We start from the raw sequence: 21,846 nt of genomic DNA, 5'->3' as shown, positions 1-21,846 counted from the left end.
GTTGAAAATGTACGCTAAGGCCCCCCCCCCCTCTTGCGTTGGAAAAAGCCGACACAGGGGACTTGACATAACGTCAACATAGGCCGACCTGGGAATGAGGATGTGTTGGGTGAACACACACAACTCATGCATATGAGGAACAATCTCTGCTAGCAAAAGCCTTCGCATGTTGGAGTAGAAGAGAAAAGAGGTTGTCACAAAGGCATCAGCTGATCGGCACATAGGCCCAAAAATACCTCATAAAAACTGTGAGAGCTCTTAAACAAATCAGCTATTTGTTTGTTCGACTGCTAATGTGTGAATTATGAAAGTTGGACATCAAACCTACCTGTTGAGTTTGAAGTCTGGAGAGAAGATGAGTTTTCCAGGATGATCCACAGACCTCCACATCAGGCCCAACATCAGGATCTCCAGCCAGCAGCACTTCAGCAGGTGGATCTGGTCCGCTAGACTCAGCTCCATAAAGCCTGAGGAAACGGAATAAAGAGAAACACAGAATTACCACACACCTCAAATGAATATCCTACCTGGATTCAGAATATAAGGGGACAAAAAATGACTCATGGATCACATGAGAAAACTTACAATCAGCGAGGAGTTTCCATTGTCGGAAAGTATTGTCGGAAAAAACACTTTCAGATTTAGAGACTTGAAAAAGTTCTGTAGCTCATACAGTATGTCATGATAGAGAAGGGACAAATTGAGAATTATAAAAACAAAAAAGATAATAAATAATGTAAGAAAGAACAGATCCACACAATATGGCTATTGTTTTATTTGATTTCTATGATATGTATACAGAGGGGACCTATTATGATCTTATTTAGGATTGTTTCTCAAATATTTTGGCCAGGACTATCAGGATGCACGCAATTACTCTTTAATATATTGTCAGCCTTTTATTGTGGCCAGCCTAAGGCACACCTGTGTAATAATCATGCTGTCTAATCAGCATCTTGATATGCCACACCTGTGAGGTGGGATGGATTATCTCGGCAAAGGAGAAGTGCTCACTATCACATATTTTTTCAGATTTGTGAACAATATTTGAGAGAAATGGTTATTTTGTGTATATAGAAAATGTTTTAGATCTTTGAGTTCATCTCATGAAAAATGGGAGCAAAAACAAAAGTGTTGCATTTATATTTTTGTTCAGTGTCAATGAGGTTTTCAAAGGAGCCTATCAACCAACCTTCTAAGAGTTGTATAAAGACAGAGAAACGCCCTTGTGCCATAAGGCGCATTCACACCGCAGTACTTTTCCCACAAAGGTTCATGAGAACTCTTTAGTTCTCATGAACTAAGTACAGATCGCGTTCACACCGGAATAAGTCCCTGGGGGAGGATTAGGCAAATGAAGCCGCTGACGTCACTTCTTCTTCTTCTGCTTTGGGTTTACTGGCAGGCCGCAAACAACTTCACGGCGTATACTGCCGCCCAAAGTCCCCGGCCGGAAGTCCCCGGAGTTGGGGACTGGGACTGGCTTCAGTAGAAGCTGCTGGGACTCCCAGCAGCTTCTATCTTCCGAGTAAATCGCCAGAACGCCGACACCTCCTCATCTCCCGCTCCCATGTTTTCTTTTGTGTTGCCATAAGTTAGTCTCTCTGCGTTTCTGCGCTGGGCTAATGCTAATAATGCGAGGAAAATAAAATGGCGGCTTCACAAAACTTTTTGGGAGTTTTACGGGGCGTGGTTTGCAATCCGCCCAGCCAATTTTCTCCCACAAAAGTCCCTGCTCTCTAGCAGGGGACGGAAAAGGGGGTAAAAAGGTTCTCATGAACTCATTTTAGTACCGGCTCTTTTTGGTGTGAACGCGACAAAAGAGTTCTCATGAACTAAGTAAGTTCTCATGAACCTTTGTGGGAAAAGTACTGCGGTGTGAATGTGCCTCTAGACTCTAGAGCAGGGGTGCCCAGCCTTTTTTGAACCGAGAGCTACTTTTAAAGTTGCCGGTCTGCCGAGATCTACCAGTCCAAATAGAGAGGAGTAGCCATTACTGACTACTACCAGGTAAATACACACTTCTACTTGTATAAAACTGACCTTTCTACGATTAATACTTCATAAAATACTGCAGATCCTTTATCTTACCTCTTTCTAATCTACACACATACAAGTATTTAACTGAAGTTACACAACAGTGTTGTTGATACAGAGTTGGAGTTTATTCACACGTCACACTACAGTGGGTAATGTTTTCAAGAAACATTGAACAGTGCTGCCACATATGACACAGGAAAAAAAGAAAAGACTCTGAACCCTTTCTTTGCCATTATATAAAAATAGTGTTGCTACAAAAGTATAAATGAGGCTTACTAATAAGACAACTCAGATCTGAAGCTACACAGGAATCTGCTGCCAAAGTGCAATAAAAGAGACAAAATTAATAGAATCAAACCCTTTTTTTGTTGCATTTTAGTAGATTATAAAAATAAATGCCTTTAAAATAGGATGCTAGCAACACTAGTTTCTTAACCTGAATTGATAATAGACTATAATCAATTAAAGTTTGCATTCTTATACCATTTTGTACAATAATTATAATGAATAAGTTCAAACAAACTAAAACTTACAGCTGATTAATAACGGTATCTAACTTGAGTTTTTATTATATCAAAAACCTGTTGAAATGCTACGGTTATTTTTACTGTCCCCCAAAAGCGCGTCGGCAGCCTTCGGGAATGCTTCTTTCACAACTTCGCCGTCTTTGAAAGACTTCATGTGTTTCGCAAGAACAAGAAGAACAAGAACTGCACTGTTTTGAAATGCTGCTCCTAAATTACCCTTCTTCGATAAAGCCACGCTCGCATTGCAGATGAGACAGATGGACTTTGAATTGGAATAGATACAAAAATAATCATCCTCCCACTCGGAGTGAAAATTATATATTTTGGGCTTTTTTGCTTCTGCCATAATTGCGGTGTTGTGTGTGTGCGGACTGTCAGTCACTCCTGACACGACAACGTCAGCGAACTATGCCCACTGCCCACCAGCCACGCCCGACACATGGGGTCACGCTGGCCAATCACAAAGCTTTGATGCGTTCAAGTGCATTATTCTGGCACAGGAAGATTATGTTATAGGACATTAACGATAAAACAGAATATTGTTGTTCTATTTTTAGACACATCACGCGATCGACGTGGAATCTCCCCGCGATCGACCGGTCGATCCCGATCGACTGGTTGGGCACCCCTGCTCTAGAGCACGACAGGATCTAGCAATGACCTCACTGAGCAGCAGCTATGTATTTAGCTTCACTGCGCCTCGCTCACCTGTCTGTACTTTCTTAGATCTTTCATAAAGCAGACAATGAACACTCATTTCCACCTCCGCTGGAAAAGAAATGGTGGAATATGGTCCTTATTCAAAAAACGGGGAGTCTTTGTGAACCCCTCACATTAACACCTCTGCTGGGGAGTTACCTGCTGGGCTGAACACTGGCTAAGAGAGGAACGGCGCGGAGAGGGAAACATAAAAAAGGGACAGGAAAGTGGAAAAAGGGAATCAGGACCATATGAGAAAGAAAGACATTCATAGAAGACAGGAAATTATACAAAGAGGTTGATAATGATTTCCTACCGTTGGTCTCTGTTTATCCATGCAACAATTCTGTCACTTGTTTGTTTATTCAACCTTCCCACGCAGCATCTGACACACCAACATGAATGATGAGTGGAAGATGTGTTTACTGTAGCCGCAGCTTTGTGTTTACCTTTATAACTCAGTCTGGTTTGCTGGTTTTCACCTGACTTTGTTAATCAGAGCCAAACTGCTTCCACTGATCCTAGAGTTTATCCTGACCCTAACCCAACACGGCTCTTTCAAAAAGAGGCCACACCGAATGCCTCCAGTCTTGATTGATGACATGTAAACTGGTCCGTGATTAAGTGGATGTTTCTCAAGTATAAAAAGAGACTGAATTAAGATCATGACAAAGATAATATATGCACAATGCAACGAAAACATTTACATCCAAAAGAAACAACAAAGAGCAGGAAATATGGAGTTTTCAAAAGAATGAAGTAGATTTTCCATGTTTTCATTATGGATACAAATAAGGTCAAATAGAAACTATATAATTATCAACAGCTAACAAATTCAAACTGAATTAATGTCATGGGGTAGATTTTATAAAACACGTAAGATGTGGTTTTAGCATTGTTTCAAGTTTTTAGCTAGTTTTATAACGTATCAAAAATATAAATGGTTTGTTTATTTAAATAGCTTTATTGTTGCTCCTATTTTACATAGCCCAATTCCTCTTACTGTATTTATGTATGAACCATTATACAGTGTTGGGAAAGTTCACTTTCTACATGAACTAGTTCAGTTCACAGTTCACACATTTTAAAATGAACTAGTTCAGTTCATAGTTCATAATTCAAAATGTTGAACTAAAGTTCATGGTTTCAAAAATGAACTAATTTATAGTTCATAGTTATTTTTTCAATACGTTGTTGCGAGCTATTATTTGTCTCCTGTACGATGTTAATGGCCATTTCAATGTTTACAATATCCTCAGAGGGCCGTACAAGTTATTGACCTCTGCTTAAAAAAACTAAAATCACAGCCCATTCATTTCATTCTGTGCAAAGAAAAATCAACCTCTTAATCCAGATATCTCACCATGACTCGCGTATGCATGCACGTGCAGGGTGTGGTATGCATGCACGTGCAGGGTGTGGTATGCATGCACGTGCAGGGTGTGGCGTGACCACCAAAACAGAAAGATATGGACACAAGATGTGTGCAAATGTATTTAGTTTCCTATCCATGTGAACATGATTTAAGTGGGGGGGGACCTAACCTCCTCTAGGGCGGTCCGGGGGGCATGCTCCCCTGGCAAGATGTGGTGCACTTTGAGAGCAACATTAGGAGATCTATGGACACATCTCTCAACACCCAAACACAACTGTAAGCAGATTTTCTTTTCATTTATGGATATTTGACAAATCACTCCCCTTTCAAACTTTATTCTTCTTTATTAATAACTGTCATATAGTATTTTATACCTGTTTACTTTATTCTCTTGTTTGTTTTATAACTATAATGATCATATAAAGATGTGCCTTTACCTCACTGGTTGTAGACAAAGCTTCTTATATTCGTTAGCATAGCTAGCTAACCAGATGCTAATGATAACAACAGAGTTATTGACTGTATGATCAGTGTGACAGATGAGCAGATCGCCACTGGGCTTTCAACTAAAGACACAGACACGCAGAAACTGCGGCATGTGTATGGACTTTCTGAAGTGCTGGAGTGGCGTTCTGGTGCTCTCCGTCAGAACTGCATCCCTGTCAGTCGAGACATATACCACGTGATGACACGTTAGGCTCGTGTTGTGTTCATGGACCCTGATCTTGGCCAGGAAAAACAGGCACTCGCTTGTTTAATTTTTTTGCGGTCTAGATTTCTTTCATTTTTTTATTTTTTGCTTGTGTTTATAAATTACCTAGAGGGCCGTACCAAATGGTCTCGCGGGCCGTATACGGCCCGGATGCCGGAGGTTCCCCACCCCTGCCGTAGAGTCTCACTCTGAGCGAGTGCTGCTGCAGAGCTCTGCTCTCGGCTTCGTCCATACTAATTCATTCATTCATTCAATGCTCGCCGGTTCCGCGGTTCCACATTGTTTGTTGTGAGGAGTCTGATATATTTAGTATATTTATATTTTAGTGCGACAGCCAGGGGTGACAGGCGCGTACGCGTCACAGGCAGCTTGCTGTTGCCAGATTGGGTGGTTTTCCGCATTATTTTGAAGCCTGTTTACGGTGTGTTTTAACTGGGTTTTCGGCTGAAAGGCATATGAAATCTGGCACACTTTTGAACGCCGTTATAATACAGTGCTGAGAATGAACGCACTTTTGAACGCCGTTATACAGCGCTGAGAATGAACGCGTTCTCAATTACGTTCATCTAGCGGAAATACAGTACGTTCAGTTCACGTTCGCCCAAAATATGAACGCGTTCATGAACGATCGTTCATTGAACGCGTTCAGGTACATCACTGCCATTATACAACAAAGCAAATTCCTAATAAATAAATAATAAACCACAATCTACATCTAATTATTATATGTTTCATGTATTTAGTACATTTAATCTTAACAAATAGGTACAACTATATTGAACAAACAATGTTCGTAGTTTTTAAGAAAAAAAAGATATTTATAAATTAAATAGGATTTCAATTGTGAACATTTTTAATTTTAAAATGATTTGCGCTAATGTTTGTATCTTACCAGGGATCTTTTTGGCCCAGCAGATCATGAGGACCAGTTCCTTGTCTGCCAGGTTGGTGAGGGACATCATCATGCTGGCCTCGGTGAAGGGCTTCTTCATGTCCTCCATGAGGTAGATCTCCGGCGGCTCTGCCTCCATGATGCGGGAGATGAACTCCTCTGGGCCCATGGCTGAGTGGTGAGCATGGCACATCTGAGGGAGGGGATCCACAGGGACAATAGGAACCTCCAGGTGGAGATGCCTTTGGGCACGGGAAGCCAACCCCACCCTGACCAAACCCCTACCCGCGGGGACCCGAGGCTGGAGCCCCCCACGGCGGAGCCGGGCTCCTCTGTAGCTGCAGCGCTCACGCCTTACACCTGGAGCAAGAGACAGAGAGAGTCACATGACCATACTTTGTACCATTTGTACTTTATGTACATCGTTCTTGTTTAGTGTAAAATAACCCATAAAACCACAATAGGGCAAAAATATTGGCTACTTGCCAAAAGGGCAATTATGCTGATTTTCAGGTTCATATTTATATTGTACATCACAATGTACAACAATATCTGTTTTTCTTTTTTTATTACTGCCGATTTGTATTCCATATTTTATTCCTTCTTATTCCATTTCATTTCAATCTAAATACTGTTATATTTTGCTATGTTTTTTATTATTTTTAATATTTTTCTAGTTCTCTACCTGTGTTTTTAATTCTTGTTTTACTTTTATGTATGCGCCACGACACCAAGTCAAATTCCTCGTACGTGTAAACCTACCTGGTAATAAACCTGTTTCTGATTCTGATCGATATTGTGTGCCTCTATGTGACATGTTTCCATGCTGCAATGTTCAAATAGGTCAAAATGCACACTGTCTTAGTCACTGTTGATGAAATATAGCATGGCTGAAAAATACATCTCTGATATAACATTGAACAACATGATTGCCAGTGGCCTACTGAGAATTTGGCTCTAAATTATCAACATATTTCTGAAAAACTCTTCCACTGCACTATTAGCTCCAAGGCCCTCTGAGCTCAGAATCTTAGCTCATATTGCTGGTGGAGGATTGTAGTTGAAGTGCCCTATAAACACATAGTTACTCATCTGTGTTGACCCTCCTCTTATGTGCAGGGGTGAGGGTACAGGGCAAGAAACATGAGAAATGGTTAGAATGAGGAATAATACTGTGAAGGTTCCCACACTACAGTGGGTAAAGAGGCAGATTCTTAGTGCTTAGATTGTAACAATGTAGCAGATGCTTGTGTGAGAAGGACTAGCTAAGACTGAGGGTGTTTCTGTGTGTCTCAGTACACTGGATGAAGGCCACAAATGGGCCCCATTCATTTAACATGTGGATTTCTGTTTCTTGTATCATTATTTTGATCATTACCCAAAATAAGCAAAGGCTAAGGTTGAAAAAATATTCTTGTATCATTTTATTTTAGTAAAAATGTAACAGTGGGCAATTTGACCCAAACCCCACACAAGGGATAAGTTGTTCCACTTTCTTTTGCTATATCAAGGACCCCGGTAAAAGAGGTGAGAACCTACCGCACTTCATCATGCCCACTTCGTAGCATTTCCGTAGGCGGCAGGCCTGGCAGCTTTTACGTCTGTTCTTGTCGATAGTGCATTGATTTGTGGCGGGGCAGATGTAGTCATTGTGTCCTAAGGATTCAAGGAAAGAAGACACTTCAATGGATGAGGAACATGAAGAGATGGTGACTTGTTATTGACTGAAAGACAGAGTTTATACCTTGGATACTCCTCTTAAAAAAGGCCTTGCAGCCCTCGCAGGACCACACTCCATAGTGGTACCCGGAGGCGTAGTCGTGGCACACGGCGCAGAAGTGCATGTCCGCCTTCCCGACCGCAGAGGAACACAAAGAGGAGTCCATGTCTTCCACTCCCTTCCCCAGCGGCTTGTTACAGCTGATGATGGAGCTGCAGGAAGAAGCAGAGACATTGTAAAAAGGGACAACTTGACATCTGGATGCTTGCCTGTCATTTACCTGTCATTAGTCATCTAACGGGTACTCTTTTGCTAAAAAATTCTCCACAACCACATTTCAGCCAACTGGAAAATTGCATGAAGAAACTAGAGTGTTCATCATTGAAACATAATGGGTATATAAGTCTCAAGCATCCAAGGCCAGTTTCACTATGACTGTCAACTGGTAGTATAGAGAATGACCCCGAATATGAAGTAGAGGCAGGGATGTAAATCAAATGTTGTGGTGAGAGTAAATCCATCCAATAAAATCAGTGTTTCAATGTCAGTCTATTGGTTATTATAATATGTTGCAACTCCATCTCAACACTAATGATTTTACTGGATTCTTTGCACGGGCTCTGCTATTATCCAACGATCATCTTAGCTGAAGAATACTAAAACCACCGTAACTATTTTGTCTATTTATGTTGTCAAGCTGCTTCGCCCATTCATCACTCCAACACCAAATCATCACCAATGTCAAGGGCTTATCTACAGTAGCCTTGGGGAAACTTTAGATGGCTGCTGTTAAAAGGGCTCTACACATGTATCTAACTGATAGGGTAACAAATAAAATCTTTATGTTAAAAAACCTACATTAAACCTTTCTTGTCCCTCCTAAATTAAATTCAATCTAGCACGTTTTTCCCCTAAACTTTTTATATAAAAACAGTACCGAAGGAGTGGCAGACCGGGGTGGTGGTTCGCCTTTTTAAAAAGGGGGATCAGAGGGTGTGTGCCAATTACAGAGGCATCACACTACTCAGCCTCCCCGGGAAAGTTTACTCCAAGGTACTCGAAAGGAGGGTCAGGCCGATTGTCGAACCTCAGATTGAGGAGGAACAATGCGGATTCCGTCCTGGTCGTGGAACGACGGATCAGCTTTTTACTCTCGCAAGGATCCTGGAGGGGGCCTGGGAGTACGCTTATCCGGTCTACATGTGTTTTGTAGACTTGGAGAAGGCGTATGACCGGGTTCCCAGGGAGTTACTGTGGGAGGTGCTGCGGGAGTATGGGGTGAGGGGGTCTCTACTCAGGGCCATCCAATCTCTGTACTCCCAAAGCGAGAGCTGCGTCCGGGTCCTCGGCAGTAAGTCGGACCCATTTCCGGTGAGGGTTGGCCTCCGCCAGGGCTGCGCTTTGTCACCAATCCTGTTTGTAATATACATGGATCGGATTTCGAGGCGTAGTCGTGGGGGAGGGGGTCTGCAGTTCGGTGGACTAAGGATTGCACCACTGCTTTTTGCAGATGATGTGGTTCTAATGGCTTCATCGGTCTGCGACCTTCAGCACTCACTGGATCGGTTCGCAACCGAGTGTGAAGCGGCTGGGATGAGGATCAGCACCTCCAAATCTGAGGCCATGGTTCTCAGCAGGAAACCGATGGACTGTCCACTCCAAGTAGGGAATGAGTCCTTACCCCAAGTGAAGGAGTTCAAGTATCTCGGGGTCTTGTTCTCGAGTGAGGGAACAATGGAGCGTGAGATGGGCCGGAGAATCGGAGCAGTGGGAGCGGTACTGCAGTCGCTTTACCGCACCGTTGTGACGAAAAGGGAGCTGAGCCAGAAGGCAAAGCTCTCTGTCTACCGGGCCATTTTCGTTCCTACCCTCACCTATGGTCATGAAGGATGGGTCGCGGAGAACGAGATCGCGAACGAGATCGCGGATACAAGCGGCCGAGATGGGTTTTCTCCGCAGGGTGGCTGGTGTCTCCCTTAGGGATAAGGTGAGAAGTTCGGTCATCAGGGAGGGACTCGGAGTTGAGCCGCTCCTCCTTCGCGTCGAAAGGAGCCAGTTGAGGTGGTTCGGGCACCTAGTTAGGATGCCACCTGGCCGCCTCCCTAGGGAGGTGTTCCAGGCACGTCCAGCTGGGAAGAGACCAAGGGCTAGACCTAGGACCAGGTGGAGGGATTATATCTCTTCGCTGGCCTGGGAGTGCCTTGGGATCCCCCAGTCAGAGCTGGTTGATGTCGCCGGGGAAAAGAAAGTTTGGGGCTCTCTGCTGGAACTGCTACCCCCGCGACCCGACCACGGATAAGCGGGAGAAGATGGATGGATAGCACGTTTTTCCACTAAACTTTTTATATAATAGCACAGAACTGTACGTGCTTGAGTTGTTTTCATCAAACTCGGGGTATAGAAGAAAGGAATTATCACTGAATTCCTAATGAGCCAACAGGCATTTGTAAAAATCATGGAAACACTACGAACGATTTCAATTCCGTTTTTTTAAAAAGGACTGAAAAGGACGCATTTCTCTTATTTATTTGTTTTTATTAATTCACACAAAAACACATGACAGGTTATCAACATGAGTTAATAGTCCTCATTATCTTTTATTATTGGCCTTGGTTGCATCATCTGGTGACCTTGCTTTCTATTGAGTTTAGGTATTTTTGAACAATCCAGTAGCAGACCATGTCTATTGACCGAAGTTGCTAATTGGGCTGTAATTGTCCGGAACATGGAAAGGGAAGTCTTGGACAAAATACTGTCGAAACAAAGAACCCAGAAAATACAGAATCCATTAATCTTTGACCACTTTTCCCTTAAAACTCTATCATCAGTCGCGAAAAAAGCCTCCTATCGTTTTCATAGAACTTAATTGGCACTCACCAAACAGCCTTTTGTCCTAAGTAGTATCACACGTCTATCAATGGATCAATGTCAATAAACATACCTGCTAGCGTTGATGCTGTGGGTTTTGTGCTCCAGCCAGGGAGCATGTGGGCTGTGATCATTGTAGACGAGAGGCTGAGGGCAGCGCAGAGTCAGTGAGGGCATGTTGGGGTGGTTGTTGGAGGGCCAGAAGGCTGATGGGCTAAGCGCGGGGCACAGAGGGGACGGACTGTCAGTGATGGGTGGCCTGGCATAGCCGAGTACAGACGGGCTGTAGAAGGTTAAAGGTCCATTGCCGTACTCGTGGTTGCTATCCGTGTAGGGAGACTGGATGCAGACGGTGTGGCTGTCCATGCCCAGAGGAGGGCTGTACAAGGCGGATATGATTCCCGGGGAGCTTGGCCTCTCTGAGGATTTGCTAGAGTCCACCTCCTGTAGCTGAAGCAGTGTTAACGGGTCAGCATCCAGCCTGGGGGAGGACTCCATGTCAGGGTGAATTTTAGTAGTTTCACAGTGTTTATGAATAAGATAATATAGCTGGCTCCTCTACTGCATGTTCCAGTAAAGACAAGTCCTGGGACAAAGGGGGAGAAAAACTGTGTTATGGTTAAAAAATGTATGTCAGTCTGAGCTGCACTTTTAGTTAGTGCTTATGAGGAAATGCTAACACACTAAGCTAAGGCAGTGGACATAACATGTCAGGTAACATCAGAATGTTATCGTTGTCAATATCATCATGTTAGCATGCTTACACACCAAGCTATGGTGGTGAACGTAGTAAACATACCATGAAAGGTAACATCAGAATGTTACTATTGTCATCATGTTAGCGCTCAAACACACTAAGCTAAGATGGTTAACATTAAATACCTGGTAAACATTCAAATGTTAGCATTGTTATTGTGAGCATGTTAGCATGATGACGTTAGCATATTCTAAGCCTGGCAATAGATTGCTTTGTTGGTTTCTTCTCTGGGACAATGAGTTAGTAAAAAAAACAAGTAACATAACATGTAGTAACAATGTTATCGCTTTCTGTCTAAAAGCACCTTTAAGGCTAGGAATATAAGGATAATTATAGTTGTATAATTGTAATATTTACATCTGTAAACATTGTGGATAAACCTTCTGCTCAGCTTGAAAAGCTTCATACCTTACAGACACAATAAAAGTAGCACCTTTGCAATCTCAAAATAAAAATTGAGGGAGAACAGTACACACTTATTAAAAGTGGAGGCAGACACTGTTGACAAAACACTTACTGAGACATTTAATGATTCGATTTTGTCGAAATAAATGCAACCTTTCTTGAAAATGGAAAGAAAAACAGACACGGACAGGTTTTCTATGGTTATTTTGTCTGCGGTTATTTTGTCTGCTTGATGTTCTCTTGACTCAGTTCAGGACAGGCATGGGGAGTTTACAGGGGTTGCTTTCATTTGAGGAAAAGTAGTGATGTTATTAGGTCTTCATTGTAGTGAGCATCTGTGACCCACAGATGGTCATTTGAATGTGTCCAATGTATATTGACGGGTTTTCCTAAAAGCATTGGACTAATTGTGTTTAACTCTTGTTCTTGATGCTACGGTTATGGTTGTATTCATGAATTTTGAAATAATAACTTTTTTTTTTTTAAATTGAGTAAAGTGAGACAGCTTAATTAAAAATACAATTTTAACACAACCATTACATTTGAACAAGATAGTATTAAGCTGTGTTCGGAAAGATGATACAAATTAAATTACAGAAATACTGTACGTTTCATATGACTCAGTGGCTCTGGATGGCTCTATATGGATATATTATGTCATTGCTATAAGAATGGTTTAACACACACCCACAACCAATTGTACTTTTGAAACATTGCAGCGATGTCAAGTTCATTGCGTATCTTTAAGGTTTTATTGCGTCAGAGACACAGGACATGTACCTATCAATATTGTTACTCAAGAAAGCACACAACACAAGATAATGGTATGTTGTCTTTACCGAGTGCATCACAACCAGAGGTTTAATGAGATCCTGCTAGCGCATGGGGACAAGGCATTAAAACACACATTGTTATCCCATTTAAATTGGGGGGACTACTCTAAAACTCTTTCTATGAACCTAAATACATAAAAACCAAAGTAACTGGGGACTGAATTTGATTAGTGGTTTTTAGCTCCTGTTAAAAGCACTGCACGTTGAGACTGTATCATACCCAAAACTACAGCCCTAAGGTACTTTGCAGTACTCGGTCATATAAAAGATCATATATATATAAGTTGATACAAACAGGTATTTTATTGATGCACTTAAAAAGGTAAAATTAAGCAACAGCTTCCTTACTGTGTCAACGGTGAAAGGAAAAGCTCTATGTATTAACAGTGTATTAAACTATGAACTAATTCTGAGGATATAAAAGCACGGCATTATCTGTGTATGTGATATCACACAGTAACCAAACTGTGCCAGAGAACCCATCAGCTGGTTAATCAATGTGAAAATCAACAGTACAGCAAACACTAGCTGCACAATGCAGACTGCAGCAATCACAAGTCCAAACGCACAGCTGCAATTCCGGCAAGGCTTGGGGCTAAATGGTTTTTGGGGGATTTTCTGCCTCTTCTTTGGAGTTAGCAGTCGGTATTATAAAAAGATTAAAAGAAACAAACTGTTAAAACGTCCTCCCTTCCTGAAGTCCAAGTTGCCAATAACACCTGGCAGAGAATTGGGCGATCATGAGGGCATTGTCGAGCAGGAAATGGACTTACAAAATCCATCATTAATAGCGCAGATTTGATGATAGGTTAGAGTTTATTATCATGTATTCTCAAGTATTGATTGCTAATTGTGATGATGATTTTTAAAGACTGGATTTAGAAGTAAAACTCAGATTGTGTTATTCTAAATCTTCCAAAAACTGCATAGTGGACAGGACAGGACACACCATGCCAAATAGTCGCAAGGTCAACATGTGAATCACACATGTCAGGTCGAAGTGGCCTTTAGCAAAACAATGCACTTTTACCTGTTTGTGGTACAAGCACTTTGACAGTATGCCCTGAATTAGACGGAAAAAGGTGTCTCATAATAAAATGCTACTCTAAATCTCTCCGAAAATACCAAACAGCTTCCTTTTTCCTCAATTTGGAGGACACAAGCTTCTTTAAATGTGTCCCACGAGTGATTTTGTGTCAGTCACATGGCCACATTTTGCACATAATCAGTCCAAACATGATTTTAATAACAGGGAGCTACAGATACATTTATATAGATACCTGCCATTAACTATGTTGTGTCAGTTGTCCATCATGTGTTGATGTTAAACATGACAGCTGGTACTTTAAACTCAGGTTTAATGGAACTCGTCCAAGTTTCTATTTTTAGGGGGAACTTCCTAGTGACTTGGAAACCTTGACACTTTCAACCAATTAAATGCACCATTAGTTTTGTTCTCTTTGAGGCTGGTGTGGCTCAAGTTAAAGGTTCTAGTTCATCCCCTGAATGTACATACAGAAAGGGGTTTAACACTTCTGCAAATCTAGGGACATGCACTGAGAGTCCAAATTAGCACAAGCAAGTATGTAGACAGTGTGACTGAATGATAAGCACAAAAATCAAGAACTATTAAACCAGAAATACTAATATGTTGTCCACATTTGGTCCATCTCGGAGTAATAAACCTTGGGTCAACATTTTAAACCTTGAATGAGGAACAGACATAAAATAATTTCTGGATACGGGTTTACAAATATAAATAAATATTTGTTTTAACAATTTTTTCAGGCAACCAGTGCCCGGGGAAAGTGGAAGATATAGCCGGGGATCAAGATAAAACTATTTTTTTTATCATTTTACAGTTTGGATTTGCTGCTTTAAAATTATTTGACATGTAGGGCCACTTACTGGCAGAGATGATTGTCAAGTTAGCCTCAATCATACTTCTTGCATTCATTATTCTGACGTACCATTGGTTGTGAGTGACCGTGAATAATACTGTCAGTATAATCGACTGATACCCTAAAATAAAATGTTATTGCGGCCATGAAAATTGAATTTCAAGAGCTAAACCAACATATGTAGATAAAGATTTATAAAACAAACAACTGCGCAGACAGAGGGTTGGATTCTGTATCTCATGAAATTCTACTATTGAGTATAACCATGGAATGCACAATAAATACATATAATTAAAGTAAAACTAATTGCCCACATTCTGGTTGACATTGGAAAAGTTATTATCTTCTCAGACTTGCCAGAATTAAACTCTTTTAGCGTAGATTTACCCAAAATGAATCCACAGTCTGACATTAATACAACGATTTGAGAGTGTGAGATTAAAGTGCACTAATCCATAGGCTAAAACAATGAATAAGAAGATATCATAAAGGTTTGAAGACTCACTTTTTTCCTGCAATATGCGTGGCTCAACAATTCGACTTTTACCCATCGACTATGTGAAAATGTGTTTTGTAAGAGGTTTGAGCTTTGGACACACGGGTGTTCATGGCAGCTTTCCATAGCAAACCAGCAGGCAAGCAAAGGTCAAAGGGCACTGTCTCAATGCAACTCTGTCTTTTATTTCACTGATTCATTCGTGTATAGCCACTGATATGGTTATAAACAAACAGGCCATTAAGGCTGCCCTTTCCTCCGTTCATTTGTACTGACTCACACTCAGTCGGTTTGGCACAGAGATACAATGGAGACATTCCTCCAGGTGAAAATGGTAGACGGCAATTAAGAAAAAAAAATCAGCTTAACAACATGTGTCTTGAATATATGCAAACGCATTGAAGGAAATCTAACGCAATGGTTGGATAATCACAGATTTCTGTCAATAAACAATCAAACTATTAAAACAACAATTTCCTCTGTAGTTGATTTAACTTTTACCCAAAATTGTGTTGCGTAACAAGCAAGCTCACTGACCTGATTTTAAATAAAACAATTTTGTATTCTGTTTTTGTAGTAAATTAATGTTTAAACTTAGTAACAGCTTATGTCTTCTTTTAAAGTTTCAACCCCACTTTGAACAGTGCTTTATTTGACTAAAGATGCATGAAAATGCCACAATCTGTCTCTTTCATAGGACAAGTTGTGCTGATCTGATACCTACTTTAACCAATGACACAATTAAGAGTCTTATACTTCAGCAGCAGCAGACTGCATGACAGCTTTTTAACCATCATTTTCTCACTACAAGAATACACTTAAAAGTCACATGAACTAATAGTAACTCTTAACATTGAATTTCCAGTGAAAACAGAACATTTTTAAAATGATTACATGGATCTAAACACATATGGATATCTAAAAAGAACCTAGGACATGTAGTCAGGGCAATGATAGATGATAGTTACAAACATTGAGGAGAGGAAATTATTTCAAGGTTTCACATCACATTTCACGGTGAAGCAGCATGTATGGAAGCAAGAACAACATGTTTTACATTGGAGCTGTTTTTGTCAGCAAAAAGTCAAACAAATATTAAAAATACACAATAAAAAGTTTTTTTTCAGAAAAGCTTGCCGTCTTCACCGATAACCTATATGGCTATGTACATTTCTCATTGAGTTTAATTAACCAATAAGCGTCTCTTTGTATACATCACTAAGCATTTATCTATCTTTTTACAAATATTATCTAATTAAAAGTATATTTTTCTCTGATTATCTGACATTTTATAGAATAAAAAAAGAATCACATGATCAATAGATAAATCAAGAATGGAGGTAGGTGTTGCCCTGCACATCATCCTAATCAATACTTTGTTTAAGATGTGTTCTCAATATGTTCCTAAATGTTATGATTTGTTTATTATTTCATGAACATCTTCAACCTCTGACTTGATGCTTGTAAACTTAGTAATATAAATACATTTAAAGCTTTCTACTGGTATGTTTAAATTATTCGGATCAAGAGCATACCAATACAGTAAGTCTGAGCAATAAATATAAAAGCTGGACGGATGCTTTTATTCAGTCATTTACACTTTGATTTTAGGACATGAGTTTCCACATCTAGTCCAAACATGTTGTAATAAACTGGCGCTCCCTGGAAGAACCTGGAACACCCTGCAGACTTCAGAAAAAGAGAGTGCATCCAAAGCTCTGTTTTTCACTGCAGAAATACGTTTTTCATTTAGTAATAATGGGCAGAAAGAATCTAGTGATACCGTCTCTGACCATAGAGGTAGGCCCACCTTTACAAGAAAGAAGATTAGGTCAAAATGTGTTCGTCTTTCACGAACACAAATCTCTTGGTTGGAGCTACTCTTTAAAAATTCTGCCTCAACACATCCACGTGAAAAGGTCTAGGTCCCACACATTGCTGTTATAGGCTTGAACAAAGCACGATTCAGCAACACAACATATCATGAGTCCAGACATGACTGAAAAGACAATACGTCTCCCTGGAGAGCATGTGTTGCAGGCCACTACATAAAAAACCTGGTTATTTCTTGTGAATAAAAAGAGGCATGGAGCCCTCCTCTCCTCAGAACAAGGCTCCCAGCCAGCAGCACATACCGAAACACAAAGACCCCCGTTAGCCGGCCCATTCTCACAAAGCCAACAAGGGGCTGCTGGAGGAGAAGGGTGATGTTGAATTGAAGAGCTTAGTTGTCGGATTACATGGGATCTGGACGGAGCTATTTCCGTCTCACAGTGGAGCTTGACAGCGAGAGGCTTCAGAGGGACGGACAGGTTGATTATAGCGTCCCCCAATTGGAGTAATTGTAGCCGTACTCCCTGTCTGGCGGCTCGGGCCCATCTACTGTACTCAGTAACTACACCAAGTTCCCAGGAAATCATCTTCTTTTGAGCCTTAAGTGTCTCTCCTTTCTCGAAAAATAAAAGACATTACATGATCATATTAACACGCTTTGGGAAACACGTAGTACATGTAAGGGGAAGCATCAGGATACAAAAACTGTATTCCCTTTCAGTTACATAACACATTTGTAATCGATTACTTGAATAATCTTGAATTCTAAAATATTGGGATTACAATGTTACTTAAAAAAACAAAAAGAAAGAGTATATTGTATTTCTTATTTTTTTCGAATACTTTGAATCTACAGTATATACCTGCCTGAATTTGCTATATGGTGTTCAGTTTCTTTGGTTCTTGTTTTTTATTCAGTAGGTTCATCTATTTGTTATTAAAATATTGTGCATGAGTATGTGCATTTTCTGTTCGCTCAGATTTTATGTCTGTAGTATATATACACAAAACACCAATTCCAGTAACTTGGTAAACCTTTTGGCGAGAATAACAGTCAGTTTATGAGCACTAAATAAATCAACGACGAGAAAGTCTCTATTTGTCTCTTTTTGCCATCCTAAAGTCAAATGACAGAAAGATGAGGGTATCTCGAGGGGGCTCAATTTATCCATTCAATTTGGTTACAGCAGAAAGCCACACAATGAAAAGGATTTTTCTTAAAAACAAAAATGTGAACTTGTGACAAAATGGTCAGACAAGACCCTCCCTTCTGCCCAGATGTTGTTGTGTTTCGGTGTTTCCGGGCATCAGATGTAAGCACGGATCCAATAATTAGCTTCCAAATGGGCAATACTGCACAGAAAACTGCAAACTCAGAAAAGGAGAAAGACCAAACAAGAAAGCCGTTTTAAAACGAGGGAGGAGGGTACTACTTTTAATGTTGTGTTAACAAACTGCAACCAACTAATCCTACTGGTTTTGCCTTTTATATCTCCATGCGCAGCTAGATGTTATAGATCTTTAAATAATACAGAAATAGCACCCAAAACCGATCTACCTAAACGTTAAATAAACCTCAAAGTGTGACCTCCATCCTTCATGACGCTGGCCCTAAAATTAAAATAAAGCGCACCCCTTTATACCAGTCAAAGATTTCCTTTAATGACCAAAAAACCACATACTTGAAACATGTTATTTTCTATCCAACAGTAGCAGGGCAGCTGACTATCACCCCATCAGTTGAACAGCAGCCAACAACAACTGAACTGTGGTTTTATGTAGAGTTCAATTCAATATAAAACGCTGGGTCCAATTATAGACACAACATGGTTTGCAACGCTTCTATTAAGATACTACAGTAGGTTTTAGATGGTATGTTATAGAAAAATGTGGTTTTCTGCATCCTTTAGAGATAAATGTATTTCAAAAAAGGTTCACATGAACTTTCAGTGTGCTTCTTTAAATGTTTTAACCACTGCCACAACATAACCTGAATAGCACAGACGAGTAGCATAATGTCACACTGCATTCATTCATGGTAGGCCTTTTGTTTGTGAACCAAACCCTAAACCAGTAATGCTCCAGGTTAAGCTCTATTTTTTTTTTATGTGGGCTCTACTACATTTTTAGAGTTGCAGTCACTGTTTTGTTGTGTGTGTTTTCCCAACTTGAAATACAAACAAGTTCACTTAAATACGAACAAAATGATTGGAATTACTTTTGTTTTTGCCAGATTTGAAAAGCGAATATAAGAAGCAGGAATTGTTGAATGTCTGCTATTACTTGAGAAAATGCTGAAATTATGAACTTACTATCAAAGTATATGCCTGTTAGTATTATGGTATCATTTTAGCTCTATACTGGAGTGGGTTAAACATCCAGAAGTCAAGGTTACACATGCAAAACTACTGATGTAGTATTTTAAGAGCACAGCAGGAAGCAGCCTTATGCATCAGTCCATCCCACGGTTTTCACCAAGTTCATGTTGACCAACACAGCTTCTTGTGAAACTCCTCAGACATCTACCTAAAATGGATACAATTACACCAGCTTTCTTCTCAAAGGTCTGCAACCAATTCAGGATCGTCAGGTCTGCAGGAAACCGCGTCGACACAGAGTGAATGCATACAGGCCACGCTCACTTTCACCCTGTTTACTGTGACACTACGAACAGTGACTGCACTATCACTGAGGAACGACACCCTCCTCTCACCGCCGTCTGGAAACACCCAATGAGGGCGAGGAAAAAACATGCCGCGCCATGTTTTAGTTACACTGTGTACTCGGGTATCTTGGGCGATGGACGAGCAATGGATGGAGTGGGGGAGGTATGGACAATTGTTGAACAGTGTGACCTTGGAGAGTTTTTGGCGCCGGCCGTTGGAATGCTAGCCGACGTGGGTGAAACCCGGAGAGCGGAAGGGGATGTGCTTTAAATCCGATTTCTTATTTCTGGTAACGGCAGGACTTCCCTCCATCCTCCCTACCACACGCACACACTTTCGACTCCCCCAGAACTCAGTTATTTGCAAGTAGAAAAGGGAATCTGGCCTTATTAAATAGCCAAATCATGATAACAAGACTCATGGCTTGAGAGGTCCTGGTTTCCAGAGTCCTTTATAAAAGACTACAGTAATGTAATAAGTTGTAACGATGTGAGTAAGCCTGAGCAGACAGATCTGTTTGAAATACAGCTTGTGTTTTGCAAACTCTTTCAGATCTAAGATACGCATCAGCAAAAGGGAGACTATTTACTGCACTGTCTGCAGTGTATCTGTGCAGAAACAGTGAAATCTTATGATATTTTACTGGGATATTACAAATGACGCATATTGGCATTAATTTATTTCAGAAAGTACCTCGTTTTTTCCCATTTTGTCTAAATGTTTCCAGTAGATGCTCTCACTATAGACTATATTTTCTATTATGCTGCTGAACAACTGTAGGCATCGGCACTTTAAGGCAGAGAGTTCTCGACTAAAATTACTAAATATGCAGTTTGAAGGCAACATGAAAGAAAAGTGTTATATGAAAACAAATTATATTTGTAATACCATGACTTCTTCTGCTGCTAAGGATGATTGTGTGGTATGAGTGAAGGCTCCACAAATGCTTTTAAATGCGCTTTGTGGTGAAATGTTCCGTCATCTACAGACTGACTGATTTTTTTGTTTATCATCTGTAGACTTTCATGGTGTGTTTTCAATCAATATAGAAAACATCAACATTACCATCAATTAATAAGTTTCCCTATTATATCTGTAATAAATGCCTTTAAAATACAATACGTTTTATAGTTTTGAATTTCTATTTATTGCATTTGTAGCTATATCTTGATCGTCATATTTCTAAGGGTGGGTTATTTCTAAGAGTTGGACCAATGAATGGAGTGTTCAAAGTAATTTAACAAGAGAGAGCTGGCCAAATAATGGCAAATTATTGTATGAATGTCCCCGTTTAGCGTGTGTGTACAAAATCACGAGCTGATTCTAATCAGGCAAATAAAACCAAGTTTACTTTCTGGGGCAGAGCTGCACCTGTCAAACTCTTTCTGTTTCTCTTTCCTTCCAAAGTTGGTCATACAAACATAGTCTTTGTCACAAACCTGTCACTCGGTCCAGGTGACGATCAGAGGAGAAGATATGCAGCAGGTTTTGGACTTGTATCGGTTTTCAGCACCTCCTTTGCCACCGCGCTGTTGCTGCTGCTGCAAACAGTCAATACAGGCAGAAAAACAGGAACCATGACGCGTAAAAGTGAACCTATAAACGGACGTCACATGCACCCGGCGCTTATTCCTCCGCAATATTCCTCCAAAGACTTCTCCGATCCCGTGCTTGTCGTTAATATTTCCCTACATCCCCTCTCCAGTGCACCAAGTGCCAGGTTTAAGGTTTGGCCAATTTGGAGACGTCACTGGCGCCGCCTTTTTGGAGAGCTGCCCATCAGCGCAGCGCATGGGAGGGGGTCACAAACTTTACTGAAATACAGTATGTTAGTAAAGCCACGAGAAAAGGATGGTATGATCTTTCTCTTCGAGGTGAAAAGTGACTTAGTACATTTACCTAATACAAAGTCATTCAAACTAGCTGCACCTTTACCAGCTTAAACACATTAATTGTTGAATTATGAATTGTAATATATGAATTTGTTTATTTAATACTCTTATACTAATCACTTCCTGTATTCCCGTAATAAAAGGGACATGCGCAATAAAACGTGTCACTTCTGGTTGAAGCAAAGCCGACGGTGCATGTGTGTATTTATTCCTCTGTCACGTTGAACTAT

General features: G+C 40.6%; 1 protein-coding gene across 5 annotated transcripts in view; it reads right to left on the bottom strand.

Annotated features, from left to right (window-relative positions):
• The window catches only part of esr2b (estrogen receptor 2b), a 33,225-nt gene extending 11,782 nt beyond the window's left edge, over window positions 1-21,443 (bottom strand). The window contains exons 1-7 of one of the 5 annotated variants that reach the window (XM_034110951.2): window positions 21,164-21,443; window positions 11,147-11,419; window positions 10,907-11,047; window positions 7,990-8,177; window positions 7,785-7,901; window positions 6,246-6,605; window positions 329-467 (exon numbers count right to left, since the gene is read on the bottom strand). In XM_034110951.2, coding sequence (XP_033966842.1) covers window positions 329-467; window positions 6,246-6,605; window positions 7,785-7,901; window positions 7,990-8,177; window positions 10,907-11,047; window positions 11,147-11,331 — 1,130 coding nt within the window. In that variant the 5' untranslated portion in view covers window positions 11,332-11,419; window positions 21,164-21,443. Of the gene's footprint in view, window positions 1-328; window positions 468-6,245; window positions 6,606-7,784; window positions 7,902-7,989; window positions 8,178-10,906; window positions 11,442-15,234; window positions 15,321-21,163 lie in introns of those variants that run through there. The other 4 variants (XM_034110948.2, XM_034110945.2, XM_034110947.2 and 1 more) reach the window with 4 other exon arrangements.
• Window positions 21,444-21,846: the final 403 nt, after the last annotated feature.

Source organism: Pseudochaenichthys georgianus, chromosome 22, assembly GCF_902827115.2.
Source record: "Pseudochaenichthys georgianus chromosome 22, fPseGeo1.2, whole genome shotgun sequence".
NCBI classification, from domain to species: domain Eukaryota; kingdom Metazoa; phylum Chordata; class Actinopteri; order Perciformes; family Channichthyidae; genus Pseudochaenichthys; species Pseudochaenichthys georgianus.
Note: the sequence above shows the minus strand (reverse complement) of the source record. Positions and strands in the feature narration are given on the sequence as shown.